This window comes from Canis lupus, chromosome 5 (assembly GCF_003254725.2).
Source record: "Canis lupus dingo isolate Sandy chromosome 5, ASM325472v2, whole genome shotgun sequence".
Taxonomy (NCBI): Eukaryota; Metazoa; Chordata; class Mammalia; order Carnivora; family Canidae; genus Canis; species Canis lupus.
Genome location: NC_064247.1, coordinates 41671882 through 41696363, shown reverse-complemented (window position 1 = coordinate 41696363; position 24482 = coordinate 41671882). Strand labels below are relative to the sequence as shown.

The 24482-nt window shown below is 44.5% G+C and overlaps 2 protein-coding genes across 6 annotated transcripts in view; one reads left to right on the top strand and one right to left on the bottom strand.

Annotated features, from left to right (window-relative positions):
* Positions 1 to 24482, bottom strand: part of TOM1L2 (target of myb1 like 2 membrane trafficking protein) — a 118964-nt gene that overhangs the window by 71262 nt on the left and 23220 nt on the right. The gene's annotated exons all lie outside the window — the stretch shown is intronic.
* Positions 6332 to 6679, top strand: LOC112647249 (60S ribosomal protein L37-like). Its single transcript, XM_035716908.2, has one exon. The coding sequence runs from the start codon at positions 6371 to 6373 to the stop codon at positions 6662 to 6664; it is 294 nt and encodes a 97-aa protein (XP_035572801.1). The 5' UTR covers positions 6332 to 6370; the 3' UTR covers positions 6665 to 6679.

Below are 24482 nucleotides of genomic sequence, written 5' to 3'. Positions count from 1 at the left end.
GTAGTATTCAAAGGCATTTGTGGGGAGCAGTCAAAAGCAACCCATCAGAGTAAGGCTCAACTATTAGCTGATTTTCCCATCCGGAGGCCTCATCTTAGGAGGAAGAGCAGCTACTAAAAAAATAACCATGGTAAAACAGTAAAGTTAAATTCTTACTCAAAAATTAACACATTTTTAAAAGAATAATACCCACTGCTGGGAAGGCTGATGTGAAACCAGAACATCACATTATTGAATGTAGCATACATCTAAGACCTCTTTGTAGAAACAACTTGGGCCACAGATATCAAAGGATATGCTGTAAAGGTTCTTACCTTTGACCTAATAATCTCTTTAGGACCCTGCTGCTTAAAGAAACATTTCAAAGAAAAAAGCTACACAGCCCAGCAATTCCCCTCATAGATATACATACCCAAGAGACATGAAAATTATAATTAACACAAAAACTTGCACATGAACATTCATAGCAGGGTTATTCTAGCAGCCAAATAGTTGGAACCACCCAAACAGTGGATATCACTCAATGTAGTATGGTACATCCATACGATGGAATAGTATTTGGCAATACCAAAGAATGAAATTCTGATAAGTTCTCCAACACAGATGAACTTTGAAACCACTATGCCAAGTGAAAGAAGCCAAACACAGGAGGACAAATACTGTATGACTGCACTTATGCAAGATATCTAGAGTTGTCAAATTCATAGAGACAGAAAACAGGGGTGGTCGCCAGCAGGGAGTAGAATGGGGAGTTAGTGTTGAATGGGGACAGGGTTTCAGTTTGCCAAGATGAGAAAGTTCTGGACATGGATGGTGGAAGCATCTGTACAATGATATGAATGTACTTAGCATCTCTGAACTATACACTTGAAAATGGTTAAAATGGTAAAGTTTATGCTATATATATATATATTTTTTTAAAGATTTATTTATTCATTCAGAGAGAGCGTGAAAGAGGCAGAGACACAGGCAGAGGGAGAAGCAGGCTCCATGCAGGAAGCCCCATGTGGGACTCGACCCTGGGTCTCCAGGATCACACCCCTGGGCCGCAGGCAGCGCTAAACTGCTGCGCCACCAGGGCTACCCTATATATATATATTTTTAAATTTATTTATGATAGTCACAGAGAGAGAGAGAGAGAGGCAGAGACATAGGCAGAGGGAGAAGCAGGCTCCACGCACCAGGAGCCCGACACGGGACCCGATCCCGGGTCTCCAGGATCGCGCCCTGGGCCAAAGGCAGGCGCCAAACCGCTGCGCCACCCAGGGATCCCATGCTGTATATATTTTATCACAATATTTTTAATGGGAAAAAAAGACCACCGGTTGTATGATTCCATCTATACAAAATGTCCAAAAGAGGCAAATCTATACAGACAGGAAGTAGATCAGCAGTTGCTTAAGGTCGAGGGAGATGAGACGTGATCACTAATGGGTATGGGATGATGAAAATGTTCTAAAATTGGTAGTAGTGATGGCTGCACAACTCTGCAAATACACTAAAAACCATTGATTTGTACACTTTAAATGGGTGAATTGCACGGTATGCAAATTATATCTCACAAAAGCTGTTGAAAAAGGGGGAAAAGGTACACACAGGAGCACGTTCAATATAGTATTATTTAAAGTTCACAAAACTTCTCAAATATGATATGGCAAAATGATGGCTAAGTAAATTTTGGTATGTTTATCAACTCAAATGAATATTACACAGCCATTATTAATATAGAAACATTTTGTGAGGCATAAAGAAACCAAGACACAAAATTTTTTTTTTTTTTTAAAGGATGCACACAGATAATGCCTGGAAAAGAAACAGAAAAAAAATGAAAATAATCAGTGTTCAGTTGAGGCATTTGCCATAGAGGCAAATCTTTAAAAAATTTTTTCTGTTGTTACTGTTTTATTATTTTTATTTTTTTTTTTTGTTACTGTTTTATACACAAATAGGGATATCGTATTGCAGCAGACTAAGAAATAAAATGGCAAACTCGTAACCAAAACTAAAATCCAGCTATTTGAATTCTTCCATCAGAAAGAGCCAGGCACCAGGCAGAAGTCTGTCCTGAACAGAAGTAAGCCTTTTTTATTGACTCTAAAGACTATTTTCCCTGTGAATAAAAGCCCTCTTACCCTAGGATCTTCCAAAAGGCATTTTCATCCTGACCAGGCCTCCCTATTAATATTAACTCCCCTCACCCTCCAGTGGGTTACTCATGATTTGCTTTTTCACCACCTGGTATGGTCCCCAGCTAGTCAAGAAGGAGCAAACCAACAGCCAATCTGGGCTGGCATGGGGCGGTGGGGGGGGGGGGGGGGGGGAGGGAATGCGGACATAATATATACATGTGATTAGCATTCCAAAGACAAATACAACAGGGTTCTGAATCATCTGGGAAATTGCTCCTATCCATCAACATACAAAAATCAGGAATATCAACAGTGAGAACAAACAGGGAGATTACATTTAAATGTAACCATATTTAAATATGAAGAAGAGACCAGACACAGCATGTATTCCTACTTGTACAATATTCAGAGCTAAGAGACTTATCACACACAGGTTGTATAACTTATTAATGACGTGACTTTAAACAGTGGTTCTAACTGGGTCACCTTGAATAATACCAAACAAAGCTTGCCAAGGGAAACATGCAAATAAGATGATCATGTGGGGAATCCAGCAGGGAATGAGCATTTTCCTAGCATCTTGGAATTTTTATTATAGAAAAAGAAACATAGTATCTAGCTTCCTCAGCACTGAAGACACAGCATGATGGCACTTCATTCTTCAATAGAGGGGGGTCCAAAGGGAGAAATGAACCTGACTTTCCCCACACATCACACCAAGGCAAGCTGGTATAGGGACATAGTGGCAGTCACATTTACTCAAGAAAGCCTGAGCAACGGGTGCATAGTACCCACCACCCCATGCAGCACAAATCACACCACACAAGTCCCAGAGGCCCTGGAAAGAGGCCTCACTATCTCCCTCCCTCTCTGAGGCCAGGACCTGCAAGCACAGCACCCTTTTCCTTGAAGAAATTCCAACCTCTAGCAAGTGAAACCTTCCTAGAGTGCACACTGGTGCAAACCACTATTTGGCCTCTTGAGAATGGCCAAATAACGGTGGGAATCCTAAACTTTCAGTTGATGACTAGATATTTTACGATATTAGGAATTTTGGTTAATTTTTCTAGATGTGATAATGAAACTGTGGTGATACTTTTAAAAGTATCCTTATCCTTGCCTTATCCTTTAGGAATACACATGTAGGCATTTATAGGTGAAATTATATGATGTCCGGGGTTCACCGCAAGATAATCCAGGAAAGGAGATGGGATGGGGGGAGGCCGGTATGGATGACCTGAAACATCCGTGGGTTGGTAATTGTTGAAATTTGCTGATAAACACATGCAAATCATCCTAACGGTCTCTTTTTGTACATGGTGGAACTCTTCTATAATAGAAAGAAAAAAAATATTCAGTAGGAAAGGCATGAAACCATTCATAACTTTGACCGAGCAATACCCCCCTAAGGAAATAAGTAAGGGGGAGGGGAGAGCTGATTCTGCAAAGTTGCCTAATTGCAGAAAAACTCTGTTACTCCCAACAAATGAGAGGATGGCTGAGCAACGAGGGTATATCAGTAAGGCAAAAATGCTACGTGGCTTTTTAAGATGATAAATACTTTGGCCTAGTCGCTAAGTGGAAATCGGTATAGGAATACTAAGTGAAAAACAAGGCAGCATAACGTATTATGTGCATACTAATCACCACAAGGTAAAATGCATGCTCGCATAATGGAAAGGGTCCAAAGAGAACACAGGAGGCTCCCTCCTTTCTTTAACTTCCAGTTTCCCTGCCTCCTCTTTCCCAGGCCCTGACACACACACACACACACACACACACACACACACACACACACATGCACGCACACCAGCTGAATTAATTGTGCTCTTCTGGGACCTGCGGTCCTCGCTTACTGACTCTCCTCTAGCCCCTATCACCATGTAGTGACTCCTTCTGGACCCTGCCTTCCCCAGTAGACCTGGAATTCTAACAGCACACAGTAGGTAGTCAATAAGTGCTTGTCCATCGCGATAGAATATCTATCACTGCCCTCTGTGTCTTAAGCTTTGTTTTGTTTTTCTACAGAGCTATTCATAACCCCAGCAACCCTTCAGGAAAGGCATTCCTCAGTGACTACCAGAGAACAAAGCTTCCATTTCTGATTCACAAAGTGCTTCTGCAATTGTGGGCTTGTGGAGAGAGGGGAGGCAAAACAAAATCAAGTGACTTCCGGTCTGGAGCCTCGCTGGACCACAGAGAAAAGCCTCATTTTGTTTTGCAAGGCCGCCAGGAGTCTCATTGGTGTGGTTCCTAATACGAAGTCCGGAGAGACTCCCCAAGTACAGCTTGGGAGAACAGGCCTTTCCTCGGCCACTTGAAAGGGGACTACTACGTGGCTGCTCTCGCTGGCTGGCACAGCAGCAAAGGGCAAGAGCAAGAGCACAGCCGGGAAACATAAAAGCCGTGGCCCACTCAGCAGCCCCAGGCTGGGAGGATGAGAACTGTCCACCCCGGCTGGAGATGGCACTTGAGTTGAAAGGGCTCCGCAGGCGGTTGCCCGGCCAGCCCCACGACCTTCCAGGGCTGGCTCCCACCCAGTTGGAGTGTTTCTCCATCCCTTCTGCTCAGAGCTGCTTTGAGCAGAAGGCTCTGGAGGAAATAGTTTGATGTGGATATTCAAGAACATTGGGAAGAAATCCATAGAAGGTCATTTTTCATAGCAGTGGTTCTTGACTCTTTTTGGATAAAATGTTAGAGGAAGAATATATTCCCTCTGAGAATCTGGTAAGACCTTTCCAGAAAAAGTGCACACACATACACAATTCTGCACAACAGGCTGGACCAGGTCGGATGCCACTCCGACCCTAGAGTGTCTCAGGAGCTTTAGCAGCTGCTGTTAATAAGAATGCTTTAGAAAGCTAACTACCACATGAATTTCCACAACAGCAAGGTGGCTGTGATGTGTGAGGGGCCTTTAGAAAGCTGGATGGAGTGAGCAGCTGTCTGGGAGGACCCTGTGGCTTCATGAAGAACACCAGGAGAGATACACAGAGCCCATGCCTGGGCACACAGAGTAAGGTGACATATAGCTAAGACCCTCCACGCTGGATCTTCAGAAATGAGACTGTACAGCCTGACATCCTCAAGGCCTGTGGACCATGAGACAGCCTCTTTTTATTGGACTGGGGTGTTGATACTCTTACTCATTGTTCAGTGTCATTTTACTGAGGGTTTCTTAAATGCTCCAGAAAGTGGGGTACAGAGAATTGCCAACACACAACTCTAATTCATTTTCCTAATTCCAGCCAAAAAAATTGGCCCAGGTGGTCCTGGGGAATGACCAGGCCAGCAGTCATGAGACTGCTGTGAACATGCAAGAAAAGGTGGTCCAGGCATATGACTTCAAACTTGGCAATGGCCAGGAGGGCTGGGGAGAGCTGCCATAGCAGACACACACCTGGCAGGCCCCTCTTGACACTCTGAGGCCCCTCTGGGCTCCTAGGGTTCCCAGGGACTAATTATATCCGCTGTCCCTAACCTTAATCCTTCCTAGCAGCAGCTCATCAATATGCCACAAAAGTTTTCATCGCTCGGTGTCCTGTTCCAGCTCTTATGACAATGCAATGAGTCAATTTACTTTCTTCTTACTTAGTATTAAAAATATATTTTTTTATTTTTATTTTTATTTTTTTAAAGATTTTATTTATTTATTCATGATAGACATAGGGAGAGAGGCAGAGACACAGGCAGAGGGAGAAGCAGGCTCCATGCAGGGAGCCCGACATAGGACTGGATCCCAGGTCTCCAGGATCACACCCTGGGCCAAAGGCAGGTGCTGAACCGCTGAGCCACCCACGGATCCCAGTATTAAAATATATTTAAAGAATATATCCTGCCTACTTCCAAAAGGAATTTAAGGTAATTTTTAATAATAATTTATACCCAGGGCAAAAAAATAAAAGATTAGAAATCACTTGGAATAAAAAAAATGAATTTTTTACCAAGCACTGGAGAAATGAGGCAGTAATTACAATTAGACAGTATATCAGGGCCTGGCTTCCTGGTAGCCTAGGCAAGAAGGGAAAGTCAAAGAGTTCCACAGTCTTTGCTCTAATTAAAGGCAGACTAGCCGACATTCCACTAGGGAAGATGGTAACTGTTTTTGCTGATACTAAGTTCTGAGATGAAATTATTGCAGTCATCCTTATATGAAGGAATAATGAAGAGCAGAATACCAATTGTCTTCAACAACAGTTTTACATAAAATACAAAATGTGAGGGTCTGCCGCGGAAACAAGATGACAAAGGGGACGTCATCGTTCGGAAAGCGTCGCAATAAGAGGTACACGTTGTGCCACCGCTGTGGCTCTAAGGCCTACCACCTTCAGAAGTCCACCTGCGGCAAGTGTGGCTACCCTGCCAAGCGGAAGAGAAAGTATAACTGGAGTGTCAAGGCTAAAAGACGGAATACCACTGGGACCGGTAGAATGAGGCACCTAAAAATTGTATACCGCAGATTCAGGCATGGATTCTGTGAAGGAGCGACACCTAAGTCCAAGAGGACAGCTGTTGCAGTATCCAGTTCATCTTAAGGATTTCAACGATTAGTCAAAATAAACGTTCTGGTTTAAAAAAAAATAAAATACAAAATGTTCTTCCGATAACTTAAGTCTGGTGCTGAGTACCCTTCATAATCTGTCTGTGACTTTCCCAGCTTCATTTCCTCCCATCCCCACAAGGAACTATCCATTTCAATCCAATAGGCTTCTCATTCCCAGAAGACATCCAACATTCTTCTTACTTTTACTCACCCTAAACTCTTGTGTTTGTTTTTTTCTAAATAGGCTCCGTGCCCAATATGGGGCTTGGACTCAGAACCATGAGATCAAGAGTCGCATGCTCTATTAACTGAGCCAGCCAAGCGCTCTTACCCTAAACTCTTTAGATCCTGCCTCTTGTGCAAAGATTTCCCCCATTCTCTCCATCAAATAAGTCTCCTATCACACTTTCCCCACCCTGCTATCACAGCAGGGTGGAGCACCATAGGAGGAGACACAAAGGTGTGGGCCTGGAGGGCAGGGTCTTTGTGGAGTCAGGTTGATCTGAACTCAAATCTGACGCTATTTATTGGCTGTGACTGTGCACAAGTAACTAGCCCTCTCTGAGCCTCAGTTTCCAAGTCTATAGAACAGAAATACTGACACCTACAGCTTACAAAGCTTTGTATGAACTAAATGAACACCTATAAAGGCCTGCATAGGACCTGGCACACAGCAGCCCTCGGGATGAGGAGGGGTGGCCATGGCTGCTTTTGTAGAGACTCGGGTTTCTGTCTTCTTTCCAGCATTAGGAGAGGAGCTCCTTGAAGGCAACATAGAGAAGCATCTCCCCAAATGTCTTCCACATAAAAGGACCTCAATAACTGTTTTTTGGAAGTCTGTTTAGAATTACATCAGAGATCCTGATACGCGGTGGACTGGTGCCAGACTCAGGTCCAAACAAACACAAAGCTCCTAACTCCTAGGACACACCTTATCCACGCAATGCTGCCAGACCCGTGAGGGTCTCAAGCACTCTGACCTCCTACTGCCCACAGCGAAAACCCTCTTCTCCATCAGAAAGTCATTCTTATCATACAGGTCTCCAAATACCCATGCAAATCCCATTATTACAACCTGAAGTGGCCGCCTTATCCAAAGATCCTATTTGAGGAGAGCTGCTGTGTATTTAATTGTTATGAATGTATAGCGCTGACCAATGCCTTGATGAACTAGAGATAAAATCTATCAGCCCTTGATGGCTAATTTGGTATAACATGAATACTGTGAGTTCTAATAACTCACAGGAGACTACTCTAGCACTTATAAGCTATATGTCTTCCACACTCATAAAACAACCATAATTACCTTTCATGGGTGAGATGTTCTAGTAATTCCTAAGCGACTTAACCCTAGAAAGTCTATGGAAAAAGCGAATTCTAAGAATTTTGTTTCCAAAGCAGAAGACCAAGAACATGTGGGTCCACTTCTTAACAAACATGCCAGAAAGCAGACATCCTGGGGTTATATACACTGCAGTAATGCTCTCTCTTGACAGCAAACAGTATAGAACTGTGTCAAAAACGACTCTGAATTTTCTATTTTGGAAGTTCCTTTCAGAAGCAGTGTGGCTCTGCTGTGGGGGCAAAACCAGGCCTCCCTGGAGCAGGCAAGGGTGGAAGGGCAGGGGGCACACTTCAGAACCAGACAGACCTGTATGTAAAGTTTACTTAAAAATATTGGGATCACTGGGACACCTTGATGGCTCAGCAGTTGAGTATCTGCGTTCAGCTCTGAGTGTGATCCCGGGGTCCCAGGATTGAGGCCCACATCAGGCCTCCTGCAAGGAGCCTGTTTCTCCCTCTGCCTGTGTCTCTGCTTCTCTCTATCTCTCATGAATAAATAAATAATATCTTTTAAAAAAATATTGGGATGCGGGGGGGCGTCTGGGTGGCTCAGTTAAGCATCTGCCTTTGGCTCAGGTCATCATCCCAGGTCCTGGGATCAGGGTCCCTGCTGAGAATGAGGAGCTTCTCCCCTTTCCCTCTCCCTCTACACCCTGCTTGTGCTCTGTCTCTCTCACGCTCTCTCTCAAATAAATAAAATCTTTAAAAAATATAGTGGGATGGGGCACCTGGGTGACACAAAGCAGACTCTTGGTTTCAGCTCAGGTCATGATCTTAGGGTCTTGGGAACCAGCCCTGCATCAGGCTCTGTGATCAGAATGTCAAGATTCTCTCTCCCTCCCTCAGCCCCTCCCGCTCGTTCTTGCTCTCTCAAATAAATAAATCTTAAAAAAAAAAAAAAAAACTAGGATAAGTTGCTTAACCTTTTTGGGCTTCAGTGCTCTCACATATAAAATGGGGATAACAGTATTAATGAATGCAGAAATGATTCTCACATTGTATTGTGCATCAGAATCACTCGGAGAGTTTGCTAAAAATACAGATACGTGAGTCCCATCCCCAAAGATTCTGTTTCGGTGCGTCTGATGCGGGGCCCAGAAATCTGTGGGGATTTAAATTATTTTTCATTTTTAATTACACAATATGTAAATACATTTCCCCCTTGTAAAATATTAAAACATTACCTTATCAGTTATGATTGCATTCAGCTGCAAGCAATTAAAAAAACTAACAGTCGCTTAAACAGATGGGGGGTTATTTTTCTCATGGAACAAGAAGAAATCTAGAAGCAGGCAGTACAGAGCTGGAGCAGCCACTCGAGGATTACACGAAAGACCTGGGATCTTTTTGTTTTCTTGCTCTGCATCCCTGGCCTGGGGCTTCCACGCTTATAAATGTGAGACAGAGGCAGAAGACACAAGGGCCAAGGGCTTTGCCATTTTATCTTTGAAGGGGCACTCTCCCTAGGAGCTTCTACCTCTACCTCATAGGCCAGAACTCTGGCCATTCTTAGCTGTCAGGGAGACTGGCTAAGAGAATGTTTTAGCTAGGCACACTGCCACCCCAAACAAAATCAAGCTTCTGTGAGTAAAGAAGTTAGGCATGGGTGTTAGATAGGAAATGAGTGGTGTCTACTATGATTATAATACCTAGGTCCACGTCCCTTTGACCCCGTTTCCCATTGTCCCAGTGTCAAACAAACAACCACTCATCCTTTTTCCTCCCCCAAAAAGTCACCCAGAGAAACCTAATCTCATTTGCTACAGCCATATCTCAAGTTTGGCTTTGCTCAGCATACAGCACTGGGGTGTGGTGCTTGTTGTAAAAATCAAATCCAGGGGCGTCTGGGTGGCTCAGTGGGTTAAATGTCATATTCTTGATTTTGGCCCAGGTCATGATCTCAGGGCCATAGGATTGAGCCCCACATTGAGCTCCGTGCTTAGCACAGAGTTGGCTTAAGATTCTTTCCCTCTCCCTCTGCCACTCATGCACTCTCCCTTGCTCAACTCTCAAGTAAATAAATAAATCTTAAAAAAAAAAAAAAAAGTATACAGCTATGCAAAAGAAGAAAAGCCTGGAAGGCTAGTTCTAATTGGTAACAGCAGGCAACACCTTATTGGTGAGAGTAATTATGTTTTTATTCCATTTGGCACTTTGTGGGGGTGGGATGGTAACTTTCCAAAAATTTCTACAGACATTTAGTTTTTCATAACCAGATTTATGACTTTTTAAAAAACTTTATTTATTTATTTATTTGAGAGAGAGCATGAGCGAGGGGAGAGGCAGATGGAGAGGGAGAGGTAGAGGTAGACTTCCCTGCTGATCAGGTAGCCCAACGTGGGATCATGACCTGAGCAGACACCGAACTGAGCCACACAGGTGCTCCCAGATTTATGATTTTTATTTATTTTTTTTTAAAAAGATTTTATTTATTTATTCATGAGAGACACAGAGAAAGAGAGACGCAGAGACACAGGCAGAGGGAGAAGCAGGCTCCTCGTAGAGAGCCCAATGTGAAACTCGAACCCAGAGCTCTCAGATCACACCTTGAGCTGAAGGCAGACAATCACTGAGCCACCCAGGCATCCCCAGATTTATGATTTTAAAAAAATGTGTCAACCCATACAGTCACCAAGAATCATAAAATAACTTCTGGAAGGCCTTTGGTGGGTCAGCTCATCTAACTCTATGCTATATCCATCCTCTCCGGTCTTTGTGTAAAATTAAATGGCAAATAAGGACTTTAGCCAAAGCAAGGGCATGACCATGTGTGTAGGACATCATGACAAGGCCGCTGGCTTTAATGGTAGCATTTTAACAATCCACAACTGTTCTGATTTAACAGGGGAAAATACTCCAGAATGAAATACGGGATCAAGGTGCCTGTGACTTCCTAATCGAGAAACTGAAAAGAGAAATGCAGGGTCATTACTCAGCCGCCGTGCTGCACTCAGCTATCCTGCACATAGCAATTAGGGTGGAACTTGAGGTGCCACACACACTGCATACAAAGCCGGCCACCCTCTGGGAGGAACCAAAAGGCTCAAGACCCCACAGCATGGCAAGCATCCAGCTAGTAAGAAAAGTTTTTCCAATCAGGGTATGTTCTTCGCAAACCCCTGCCTGCAATTTCCTCAGGAAGCCTGTGGCTATCAAACGAGCAAGCTAATAAATATATTAATAGGCAAGATCTGCAAGTTGGATGCTGTTCACTTTGGGGAGGCAGCAGAACTGTGAGTCGGATCTGGGGAGGTAAACTTCACACCTAAGGCTCTATTCTCTACTCATCTTTTCCACTCAAACGAATGCTTATGGCCTGCTGGCAATAAACAGCTGTGGCTGGGTTCTTCTGAAACAAAGCTACCCCAGTGACTGAGGACGCCCTGATTTAAATTGAGTTTGCTGCATTCTGGGTCTCTTCCTCCACATCTGATGGCAGAAGTGACCTCTTTCTAGTCAATAGACCCAGGCTTCCTGCACTGTGCCTTCCAATGCCCCTGTCACGGTGCCTGCTTTGGGAACACTGGAGAGAGCCTTGGAAGCCACAATCCTGGTCCCAGGGACTTAGGGCATGGCCTTCCCTTGCTAGATCTGCAAGGGCTCCCATGCAAAACTGAATCCTGTGTCTGACCACACCATCTCAAAGTGTGCAGTGATGGTGCCCTAAAACTCCAAGTGCCTTAGGTCAAAAATGATGAAGAGCAGCCAGCAAATCAACATAGAAGTATCCAACCTTGGTAGGAATTAAAGAAAGGGAAATTTATTTATTTATTTATTTATTTATTTATTTTAAAGATCTAATTTTTATTTTATTTTATTTATGATAGGCACAAAGTGAGAGAGAGAGAAGCAGAGACGCAGGCAGAGGGAGAAGCAGGCTCCATGCACCGGAAGCCCGACGTGGGATTCGATCCCGGGTCTCCAGGATCACGCCCTGGGCCAAAGGCAGGTGCTAAACCGCTGCACCACCCAGGGATCCCAAGAAAGGGAAATTTAGACGAAATGTCCTTTCCCTGCCACTTTAGCAAATTCTGAGAAGTCCCTCTCATGCAGCAGGCCTAACTGGTCTCCCGGAATCCCTTTCTGCCTCTACATAGCAGCCAGAGTGACCTTTCTAGAGTACAAACCCTGTCATGTCACCAGCCTGCTTAAAGCCCAGCCACTTTATGGTTTCCTTCTGCTGTTCGGGTGAAGTTTGCAGTCTGTCACCAGGCCTTGCTGATTCCTGCCCTGCCTTCCTCGCCAGCCCATCACAGAGCACCCTCCCTGTCCTCTGGCCTCAGCTCCTCCAGGCCTATGCTCATTAGCAGCTCTGGGGCATTTGCACATTCTGTTCCCTCTGCCTGGATTTCTAGGTCAGTGTCTCCACATCGTCCCCATTTGCTTCCCCTCAGTTAATGTTCAACACCTTGAGAACATGGCCTAAAAAAAAAAAAAAAAATCTTGAGGAAGTCTTCCCCACCCCCACTCCACATACCTGTCCTTCCATCCCAACTTTATTGGGACCAGGTGCGGCTGGGTCCCAATAAACACTGATCAAATAAAAAGCAGTACAAATTTCTTGGAGTAAGAATCTTAAAAATGAGCATACCCTTTGACATGCTAATTCTCTTTAAAGGAATTTATTACAAGTAAATAATCTAGGGGCGCCAGGCTGGCTCAGTTAGTTGAGCATGTGACTCTTGATCTCAGGGTTGTGAGTTCGAGCCCCACACTGGGCACAGAGCTTAGTTACTCAGACAAAAAATAAATAAAAATTTAAAAATAAATACAAAAAAAAACCCTCGTCCATAAAATTATTTTAAAAATAATAACCTAAAACGCAAAGATTTAAGCCCTACCATGTTTATTGCTGAGTTATTTATAACAGCAAGGACAAAAAAACCCAGAAACAATCTAAATGTTCAACATTAAGGGAATAGTAAATTATAATATATCCATAACAGGGAACATTATGTAGTCACTGTAAAATGATACTTATAAGCTGTGTTTTAATTAAAAATGCTGATTATATGTTAAGTGAAGGAAAAAAAACAGGGCACATAATTGTATTTACAGTATAAGTTCTGCAAAGAGAAATGCATTAACAATACAAGAAGGAAATATGCCAAAATGCATATAAGTAGTGACTTCTGGGTAGTAGGATAATGAATATTTTTCTATCTCTCTATATTTCTTCATGCTTTTAAATTTTCTGGGGAGGAGGAATGCCTGGGTGGCTCAGTGATTGAGCATCTGCCTTCAGTTCAGGTCATGGTCCCAGGGTCTGGGGATCGAATCGCACATCAGGTTCCCCCACAGGGAGCCTGCTTCTTCCTCTGCCTAGGTCTCTGCTTCTTTCTGTGTTGCTCATGAATAAATAAATACTTTAAAAAATTTTATTTTTCCCAGTGGGGTAAAGATGTAAGAGCCTAAATTCAACCTCTCCAATTCCCCCAACTTGCTCGAAAAGCAGCCTTAAACCATGCAGGGTCAGCTAGAGTGAATACCCCTCTTGTCTGCTGCGGTGCTGACCTCCCATGACTCTTCACTCAGAGTCTCCTGACCCACAGCATGTTTTGACAAATATTAGGGAAGCCGAAGGAGGGCTGAGGCCATTGGTCCTTGCACCCCAAAGATAAAGGAGAGCAATGCCTGGCAGATTGTCCCTACTCCGGTAGAACACATTCTCAGAGTTATCTGGTCATTCAAAGCAGACTGTTCAACAGGACCTCCTCCTCCCACAGAGATGCCTAATTTATTGTTCTACTTTTAGAACAAACGTTCTGCTATATAATCCCCTCCAAGGAATACCAGAATTTTTACTGTATTACTTTGAAAAGAGTCAACCAACAAGGAAATGGCAGCCTGGATGTCAACATCCACCCCTGGTCAATGCATGGCATCTGGTCCCATCACATGTGGAATCAGGGATCTGGATGGTGAGGGCCAACGATCATTAGCCAGTGGGGTCTGGTATACACCAACCAAATGAAACAAAGATTCTTTCCTGATTTTTGTGTCACCATCGTGGGAGGGCCTATCCCAGTGATGAAAGAGCCCAAAGCACACAGGCTCTGCATCACTGGCTGGTGTCATGGGCTCTCAGCTCACTGGCAGCTTTCTGAGGCTGACAAACTGCCCGGCATTGACACGCAGCCCACATGCTGCAGTGTCTTTTCCTGCAGGCTGTAGGAATGGGAGAGTGCAAGGATGAATGGCACTAAATAATGCAGGGGTGAGCACCACTCACTCAGGAGCATAACAAAGGACATTTGAGAGAGCTGCTGGGTGGAGGGGGCATGTGTAAAGGTTAACACTCCACACCAGGCTCCAAATCATAGCTCTTAAGTTTAAGGCAGTTCCCACACCAGTCCCCTTCATGTCTCACCAATTCACCTACATCTGGCACTGCTTATTAAAGAATGACACTCCATTCCCGATAAGGTCTCCACCCTTATCCACACAAAGGCAGGGCCACAGGCTGGGTACGTCTGCTTTCAGGGGGCTCTCTCAAGAACACAGTGCCACCAAGAGCAGAGACCATCTCCGTATTACTCCCTCACCCAAGTCACCCTCTTCCATAGCAGCATGGTATCATGGAAAGAGCACCCAGGATTGGCAGATAGAAATAAAAGGGAGGCAGATTCCAGATAAAATGAAGAAAGGCCTTGCTGTTGAATTGGAGAAGAGGCCAACTGTGGTATGAGCTGGGTGTGAGGCAATCAGCTTGCCATCACTGAAAATATACAAGTCTAGGATGGTACTACTTGGCAGGATGTTCTAGAAGGGATGACTGCTTTGCCAGACATGTTGCCCTTGATAACCCACAGGGCTCCTTCTACCTCTGAGACCCTGGGTGCCTTTGATTCCAATGAAGGCTCAAAGCTGCCTTCTTCACTTACAACATAACGTTGACAACAACCATGCCCCTGACTAGATGTTCCGCACAATAGATGCCTGCCAGGAGAGACATCAGGGAAGTCAAGGAGCCACTCTTCCCTTCACTAGGGAGTGGAGGGCAGACTGGCCTGAGACTCAAAGCAGCCAGGAGGTTGCAAATCTCTCCAGATTCCACTTCTACCCACATATACGTGAATGCACAGGGACTCATTCTAGGAGATAGATAACTAAAACACCATCAACTAATCTTCTTGATTTCTTATAATATTCTAGGTGTCATATCTCCTTACTTTAGTTAACCCTTGCCATAACACTAACATGGAGACTTGTTATTCTCACCTGGGAGGTGAGGCTCAGAGAAGCAAAGGGATTTGTCCAGACATAGCAAGCAGCAGGATCTGGACCAGAATCCATCTCTGTGCAACTTCTAAACCCAAGCACTGCCCCAGTAAGTTTTAATGCAGTTACTTACAAATGGGAGGAAAAGGATAAAATGAAGAACCCTGATATGCAGACAGCTTCTAAATGATTTGTTTTCACCCAAAACATAGAAGTATCTTCTGTTTGGGGGCACCTGGCTGGCTCAATCATTAGAGCACTGGAGCTGATCTTGGACTCATGAGTTAGGACCCCACATTGGGTATAGAGATTACTTAAATAAACGTTTAAAAAAAAGAAGTATCGTCCATCTGAGTTAAACCCTTCCCTAGGCGTGCAAAGTAAGGCCAGCCCTCTCTGGGGGGACTGTTCAGTCCTTAAAACTGCCTTCCTGTTGGTGTTGAGACAGATACCAGGTAAATGCTGGCAGCTGGGCGGAGGCCCCTGAGAAAGGCTAACAGCTCACAGCCTCATATCACCACACTGCACTTCTGGCAGACCTCAGAGGAGCCCCTCCCCCCCCAGCTTCCTAACACCCCCTTGGTGCCCTTCCCATTATGCCACACACCAAGTGCCCTCCGAACAACTGAAGGTTGAAGGAAAATCAGAGAGAGCACAGAGTCCATGGTGGGGCCTCTGAGTCAGTGAGACAACTTAATTTTCTTCTCCCAGGGAGGGTTATTTCTTTCTTTCATTTTTTTAAAGATGTATTTATTTTCAGAGGTGTCCAGGTGGTTCAGTGGTTGGACATCTGCCTTTGGCTCAGATCATAATCCCGGGGTCCTGTATCGAGTCCTGCATTGGGGTCTCCGCAGGGAGCCTGCTTCTCCCTCTCCCTATGTCTCTGCTTCTCTTGCTCTGCCTCTCATGAATAAAAAAATAAAATCTTAAAAAAAAAGATATATTTAAGTAATCTCTACACCCAATATGGGGCTCAAACTCACAACCCTGAGATTAGAAGTCCCATCCTCTTGCAACTGAGCCAGCCAGGCACCCCAGGGAAGGCTATTTCTTAATGACCAACCAGTGAGCAAGAATGCTGAAGAGGGGCAAGAATTCATTAATTAGTACTAATTCTTTTTGAAGTCTGTTTTATGCCTAGCCCTGGGAGAGGCATCATGAGAAACAGGCCCTCTAGGTAATTAAAATCCAGTTTGGAAACCATTGTATAATCCCTAAAGAATCAATGGATCTAGGCAGTGATCAACAGTAGCTGCGAACATTGCAAAGAGACAACCTGATTCCAGGAGCGGGGGGGGGGGGGGGGCGGTGTTTGGATATGCAGCACTTCCGAAGTAGTCTTGTCAAAAAATTAAACCTGAATCAGGGGATCCCTGGGTGGCGCAGCGGTTTGGCGCCTGCCTTTGGCCCAGGGCGCGATCCTGGAGACCCGGGATCGAATCCCACGTCGGGCTCCCAGTGCATGGGGCCTGCTTCTCCCTCTGCCTATGTCTCTGCCTCTCTCTCTCTCTGTGTGTGACTATCATAAATAAAAATTAAAAAAAAAAAAAAATTAAAAAATTAAACCTGAATCAGACCGTATATTCAACTTCCAGTTTACATGAAATATGGAAAACAGAAACATGTGAACATGTTCAACAATTCCATGGAGATACAATCAGCAAAATCCAAGCTATGGGAAACTCCATAGGACAAATGACTTGGTTTCTTCCACAAATAAATTGCAACGAAATAAATATAGAGGAGGAGCAAATAGATCAAAAGAGAGATAAAACACATCATACCAACTAACTGCAATGTTGGACCTTATTAGATCCTATTCAAACAAACTTAAAAAAAAAAAAAAAAAAAAAAAAAAAAGACAGTCCGACTCTTGGTTTCAGCTTGGATCTGGTCCTGAGGTGGAGCCCGGAGTCCCTGGGGCTCCATGCTCAGCAGGGAGTCTCTCCCTCTGCCCCTCTCCCACTCATGAACTCACTTTCTTTCACTCTTTAAAATAAATAAGTGAATCTTTTTTTTAAAAAGACATTATGAGACAACTGGAAATTTGAATACTAACTGAATATGCAATCTTCAGGAATATTGATTTTTTTGTACAGTAATGGTATTATGGTTGTTTTTAAAAAGAGTTCATTTCCTTTTCAAGATACATACACACTGAAATATATGACTGAACGAATCTGATTTGAGGGATTTACTCCAAAAATTATGGACCAGGAGGGGAAGTAGATAGGCATACTAACATAATATCATGGACTATGAGTTGAGAATTGTTGAAGTTATATATAGAAAAGGTAAGTGGAGGTTCATTATATTATTGTATTTTTGTATGTGTTTGAAATTTTCTATTTACTTTTTATAAATTCAGGGGAACCTGGCTGGCTCAGTTGGAGGAGTACACGACTCTCGATCTCGGGGTTCTGAGTTTGGGACCCACGCTGGGTGCAGAGATAACTTAAAATTAAAATCTTAAAAAATAAACAGTAAACCCAGATTTGATGGTAAGATTGATACATTAAATATTCTCAGAGAAAAGTTAAAGTTACAGGGCATAGATCATAAATTTCATGGACATTTAGGTAAGTCTGAGACATTCAGACTCAGTAAATATTTATTTAGGGCCTATTACATCATGGGCTCTGCAGCAAGCAATTTTCATCAGCTGTGTAATCTCTGTACCTTGTCTTCCTCCTCTATAAAATAGGGACATTAAGAATTCTGCTTCAGGGCAGCCCGGGTAGCTCAGTGGTTTAGCGCCATCTTCACCCCAGGGTGTGATCCTGGGAACCCGGGGTCAAGTCCCACGTTGGGCTCCCTGCATGGAGCCTGTTTCTTCCTCTGCCTGTGTCTCTGCCTCTCTCTTTCTCTGTGTCTCTCATGAATAAATAAATAAAATCTTAAAAAAAAAAAAAGAATTCTGCTTCATCTGGTCGTTACTAAGATGAGATGAATTTATTATACATATCAAGCCCTAAGAATAGTGCCTGGCCCACAGCAAATAATACTCAATAAATGGTAGCTTTATCTAATGCTACGTAATAAATAGTATTACCCATTATATAGCTGAGGAAATTGAAGCTCAGAAAAGGTACCTTGTCCAGAAGGTCATGCTGCCAAGAAGAGGTAGAGTCTAGATTTCAGAAGCAGGGCTTCTGGCTGGCCTCCTATGAGCATGCCATTGACAAGAAAGAGCCCTGTGACTCCCAGAGAATGTGGAGAATGAAAGTGTCAAGGGAAAAAATGAGCTCTTTGAACAAAGACTAGAAATAAAGTGAGGCTGAAAGAAGTAAGGAAGAAAAACACTCAAGACCCCCAGAAATGCCATTCTGATAAAGTTCGGGGTAAATTCTTCTTCTAATTAAAGACTAGTCTCCACAGCTGTCATTGGGGTGACCTCACTAATTCAAATAAATAGCCACAGGGTTTCAGAGGGAACAATTTTAACTCTGCTTTCCATAATAAGGATTCTGGATTATAGCCCAAAGCTTTAGCTAGTTAAGTGTGTGGGTCAGTCTCATAAATTGTTTTCTTGGCTGAATCCCAAGAAAGCCAGGCTGTCATTTCAGCAATGAGGTGATAGGTTTTGCATTCCTACCCAAAAAGGAGGGAGGTTTCTCCTCGGAGCTTGCAAATCATACCTGTAAGATCTAGCCACTAGGATTCTCAACCTGCCCCTAAAATTGTTCTAGTGATTATTTTCTGGTGGGGTTAACTGCACCATTAAATACGGCTATTCAGACAGGATACCCCAAAACACACTCCCACCCTACCCCACAGAAGACCACTTCTCCAGTAAACAGGTGGACGGACATAGGTCATCTCAGTAGCAAAGCCTTGTATGTTTGTGCCACAACTCCCACCACAGCATGCTAAGCACCCTGGGGGAGAGCCACAGGCCCCCAGAGTTCCTGTTCTGATCTGGGCGATTCTGCTGTTGGTATGCTTGAGGGGGCACTGCTGACAAGCAAGTTCTAGAGGCCTCTGTGATGGTATAGGTCTAAACATGCCATTCAAGTTCCTCGCTCGTCCCTGATGGCTACAGACAACTCACTTATCTGCTTGGCTTCTGTGTTTATGAAGTTGGATAAAGGAGAACCTCATGGCACCGTAAAAATGAAACACATATGTGAAGTCAGACAAAATGTTGACTACTGATGATTATGCTGACTCTCATAAGTCAGAACCAGACCAGATCTTTCAGAGTAGGGATTTTGAGCCAGTGGGTCACCTCGGAGGGCATCCCTCTGTTCCTTGCCTGTGGGTCTGGAATCTGTCTGCCCCAGAGGCAATACGGAACAATGCGACCAGCCAGGCAGTGAGTTAGCCAGGTCTGGGTTTGACTTCTTCCTCTGCCACACTAACTTCATTTTCCATTCTGAGCAATTTTACAGTTGAAATGGATAAATAAGTCCTGTCCACTCCTGTCTTGGCTGATAGGAAAACAAAAATCCACAGATAACCTGTGAACCACATTTTGCCTTTGAGTTTCAGCCCCTTTTCACTCAAATTTAGCACAAAAGCGCTGATGTGAACGTTTTTATGTGAATTTTCTTCCCCACCCTGCTGTTCCCATTATTTCTTTCCAGTGCAGGTGCTGATGAGCACTAACAAGCTCCTAAAATGAGAAGCAGGAAGAAGGCAGGAGATGCGGACAAAAGAGTATAAGGAAAATATGCAACATGCATCATCAGCCTCTATAAAACGAGGACTGGCTTAAAACAGACCAAGGTAAGTACCACATGACCTTGGTGTGCCTGACCCAAGCTCAGCATGTTCTTTTTCACGGGGTTGCAGAGAAAGTTTCTTTTTTTTTTTTTTTAAAGAGGGAGCAAGTGACTGCAGGTGGGGGGGGGTGGGGCGTGCAGAAGGAGATGGAGAGAGATAATTTTTTCTAAAGATTTTATTTATTTATTCATGAGAGAGACACACAGAGAGAGAGAGAGAGAGAGAGAGGGAGAGAGAGAGAGGCAGAGACACAGGCAGAGGGAGAAGCAGGCTCCATGCAGGGAGACTGACCTAGGACTCGATCCCGGGTCTCCAGGATCACCCCCTGGGCTGAAGGCAGCGCTAAACTGTTGAGCCACCCGGGCTGCCCGGAGAGAGATAATCTTTTTTTTTTTTTTTTTAAGATTTTTTATTTATTCATGACGGACAGAGAGAGAGTGGCAGAGACGTAGGCAGAGGGAGAAGCAGCCTCCATGCAGAGAGCCCAATGTGGGACTCAATCCCAGGTCCCTGGAATCACACCCTGGGCCGAAGGCGGCACTAAACCGCTGAGCCACCCAGGCTGCCCCGAGAGAGATAATCTTAAGCAGGTTCCAAGTGGGGCTCAATCTTACAACTGATATCATGACCTGTGCTGAAATTAAGAATTGGATGCTTAACTGATTAAGCCACCTTGGCAACCGATAGCAAGTTTCAATAAAGAGCCACAGTGACAGTGGAGGTCTTGGGCACTGTGAGACCTGTACTCAAACTCTTGGCTCTGCAATTTATCTACCCCAAGACCTCAGGCAAGTTACTTCATCCTGTTGGGTTTTTTCCAAAAGATTTATTTATTTGAGAGAGAGTGTGTATGGGAAAAGAGGGGCAAAGGGAGAGGCAGACAGAGAATCTCAAGCAGACTCCCGGCTGAGCATGGAGCAGGACGCAGGGCTCCATCCCACAACCCATGAGATCATGACCTGAGCCAAAAACGGAGTCAGATTCTTAACTGAATGAGCTACCCAAGCACCCCTAATTCATCTTGGTTTTAAGCCTCTGTCATTTCCTTGGTAAAATGGGGAAGAGTAACTAAAACTTTGCAAGATTGCTATGAGAATCAGAAATAATATCTGAAAAAAAAAAAAAGAAATAATATCTGTATTTAAAGGATGTCTAATATAATAACTACTGTGTATTAAAACTTATGTGCTGATACATGGTCTCATTTCAACCTTAAAACTACCCTATGAGGAAGCTACTACTGTCCCCATTTATTTATTTGATGGAGAAAGCACAAGTAGGCAGAGTGGCAGGCAGAGGGAAAGGGAGAAGCAGGCTCCCTGCTGAGCAGAGAGCTGATGTGGAGCTCCATCCCAGGACCCTGGGGTCATGACCTGAGCTGAAGGCAGATGCTCAACCAACTGAGCCACCTGGGCACCACTGCCCCTATTTTTAAAGGCGAGGACACTGAGGCTCAGACTAAGTAATGTACCCCCAAGACACAGAAGGTGAATGCTGGGGCTGAGGAAGGGTCCTGGGATTGTCTGCTCCCCCAGGCTGTGCTCTTATCCACAGTTCCTGGTGCCTGGCAGGTTGTAAACAAGATATAGCCAGTAAGACCTTTCACAGGCCCTACTCACAACAGTCCTGGATGAGGTTATCGTCATTTCTACTGTACAAGCAACAAGGCTGGGGCTGAGATAGCTCAGACAGTGCAAGAGAAAGCCTTTATCTTAGAGACATATACTCCACTGTTTATGGATAAAATTATATGAGGTCTGGAATCTCAGAATAATGGCGTGGGGGAGGCAGTTAGATTAAACAAGATCGGATGGGCCAGATGTTGAGAACTGTTGGAGCAGAGTCATGGGTACATAGAAGTTCATTCTACTGTTTTCCCTATTCCCATTTATGCTTGAAAATTTCCACAACAAAAAGTACAAAGAAAAAAAAAATCACCTCATTTCCTAGAGAATGTGAAAGGCAGAGGTAGGTGGGTCTCAAACTGAAGTATGTTGTGTGTGTCCCCAAACTGAGTCCTTTCCAACCCACTGTAATAATCACTTTAAAAGGGACAGGCATCGCTCGAGAGCCCCAGTGCTGCAGATCTGAATTGGGGAGCTCCAAGAGGCAGGTAGTCCCCGCTGAAGGTCAAAGAGTGGCAGCCCAAGCTGCTGTGCAGGGGCAAGGGCAGGGGAGCCCTACTTCCTGGTGAGTCCAGAAAAGGCCTCGGAAAAGAAGCAGGACCAGGGCGTGGAGAGCATATGGATGATCTGAAGGAGAACAGAGGATTAAGGAAGAGAGGAAGGAGCAGGGAGTGGCTCAGGCCACCCGCTCAGCTCTCTTGGTGGTTGATCCCACAGCCACAGTCTCCCTTCCTACAGCTACAGCCCGCCATCCACCACTACCCCAACATGGTCTTCCCCAAACAAAAATCTGATCACATGCTCCCCCTGCACATGAAAAACCTCTCTGAACTCCCCCATTAACTCCAGATAATGTCTGTTCTCCTCAACCTGATTCTCAGGGTGACTGTCATTTACCAGCTCTCACTGCTGCCTCCGCCCTCTCCAGGTCCTTATGCAGACAGCAGAGCCTGGGGTCTAGCTGCCCTCCCAACAGTACCTTTTCTCTAATGTCCCCTCTTCCTAGTATACCCCAACCCCTCTTTATAAGCTCCTGCAGGAGACCAGCTCAGATGTCACCCCTTCAAGCTGCCCAGCACAGCCCTGTTATCAGGACACCCCCAGGCTGTACTGGTTTGTGAGCCTGCCTCTTGATGAGAATGCGGGCTCCACAGGAGGGAGAGGACACCACTCTCATTGCTGTATCATTGCATCAATACAGTAGGTGATCAATACAAGGTGGCTATCATCACTAGATGGGTCTTAAAAACCATGGCCCCTGGGCAGATAGGCAGAGGTTATGCCAGCCATCACAGTGCCTGGCACAAAGTGGCTTCTGGAAGTTGCTGCCCAGGGCCCAGACAGGAGAAGACAGCAGGACACTGAGCAGAGAGCCCCTGCCTGACCTTGGCTGAGATAGCCTTGCTGTGGTGCCCTTCATGTGTCTGTAAAGCCCATGGCTGCAGGAGGTTTATTTAGTGCCTAAAAATGCTGTAACGGTTTCCTTCTAAAGGTTCCAGATGAATGGAAAGTGATAACGACAGTTTGACACTCCCCTTACCTCCATGGCTGCAAACTGAAAGAATATTTATGATCCGTGGGCTCAGAGATTTGGTGTCTTAGAAGCCAAGAAAGGTCACAAGATGAACTGACGCAGACCATCTGCTCCTGGGTGGGGACAGACATTCCTGTATTCAGTAATTCCCCCCAGTGCACCAGGCACCTGCTTTTCTTGCGAAAAGCCGGGAGCCGACACCACGATTTTTATTTAACTTGGAATAAAACCGACGTCTCCTACAAGGAGGGGTAAAAAGCTGAACACAAACATGTCGACTCTCAGGGAACTGAGGAACCTTCTGGCAGGGTAACCAGAGACCTCCACACAGGGCCCACAGCCCTCTCAGGAAAAGGGTACTTGTGCTCTCCATATTAAATTCTTAGCGACAAGGCTTAACGGAGAAGAACAAATGCTCCTGGAGATGTTTGCATGATTGCGAACGGAGAAAAACTCGTCAGGGGCTAGCGCTAGAGGAGCTTCCCTCCTCCTACATTTTTCATGGGCCTGCTGCTCCTGCAATTCCCAACACCACGCTTCTGACATTACAGCAGATGCTGCCTGCCTGCCGCCGCCGCCGCCACACTAATCCTTCATCCTTGGGGGCCAATGGAAATGTATGATTTCCCATTAATCAGGGCCATGGACACCAAAATAGCTCATCTGACCTTTGCAAATACCAAAGGGTGGATTTAAAGCAGAAACCAGCAAAAGAGAATGCAAAAGTCTTTAGCTTTCCTTTCAAAGATGATTTTATATCATTAACCAAGAAACAGACTGCCTCTAGGACCAACAAGGTTAAAAATTGGGTAGAAACTGTCACATCGGAAGTGAGGCAGCTACCACTGTTTCAATATATATACATACACATACACACACACACACAGACACACACATTCCTTGGTGAATTATTTAACATATATTAAAAATATATATGGCTCAGAAATCTCTTGGATTGAAAACAATGTCAAACTGGGAACTAGCAGTTCTCTGAGAGAAGACCCACACAAGGAAACAAACACGGATTTCAATTCCCCACACCAGTTGGACTCCATGAGACAATAAAAAGCTAACACTGCTACGACCCACAGATCTGCTATTGATGAAAAGACAGACCCTCTCTTAGGAGAGCCACATTACAGCTCATCAAATTCATTATTAAGCTTCATAACATACATACCCACTTTCTCTCTATTTATAGGCCTGTAAATCCAAATTGGTGGTTGATATTTTAGGCACAAAAGTGACCCCTTAATATTTCATGGGGATTTTCTTTGCATCACTAGCATTCAGCACCACATAAAATTGGATCTCAAGTAATCTTCGTGAAATCCAGGACCCTGGGTTTCTCCACGTAAAAG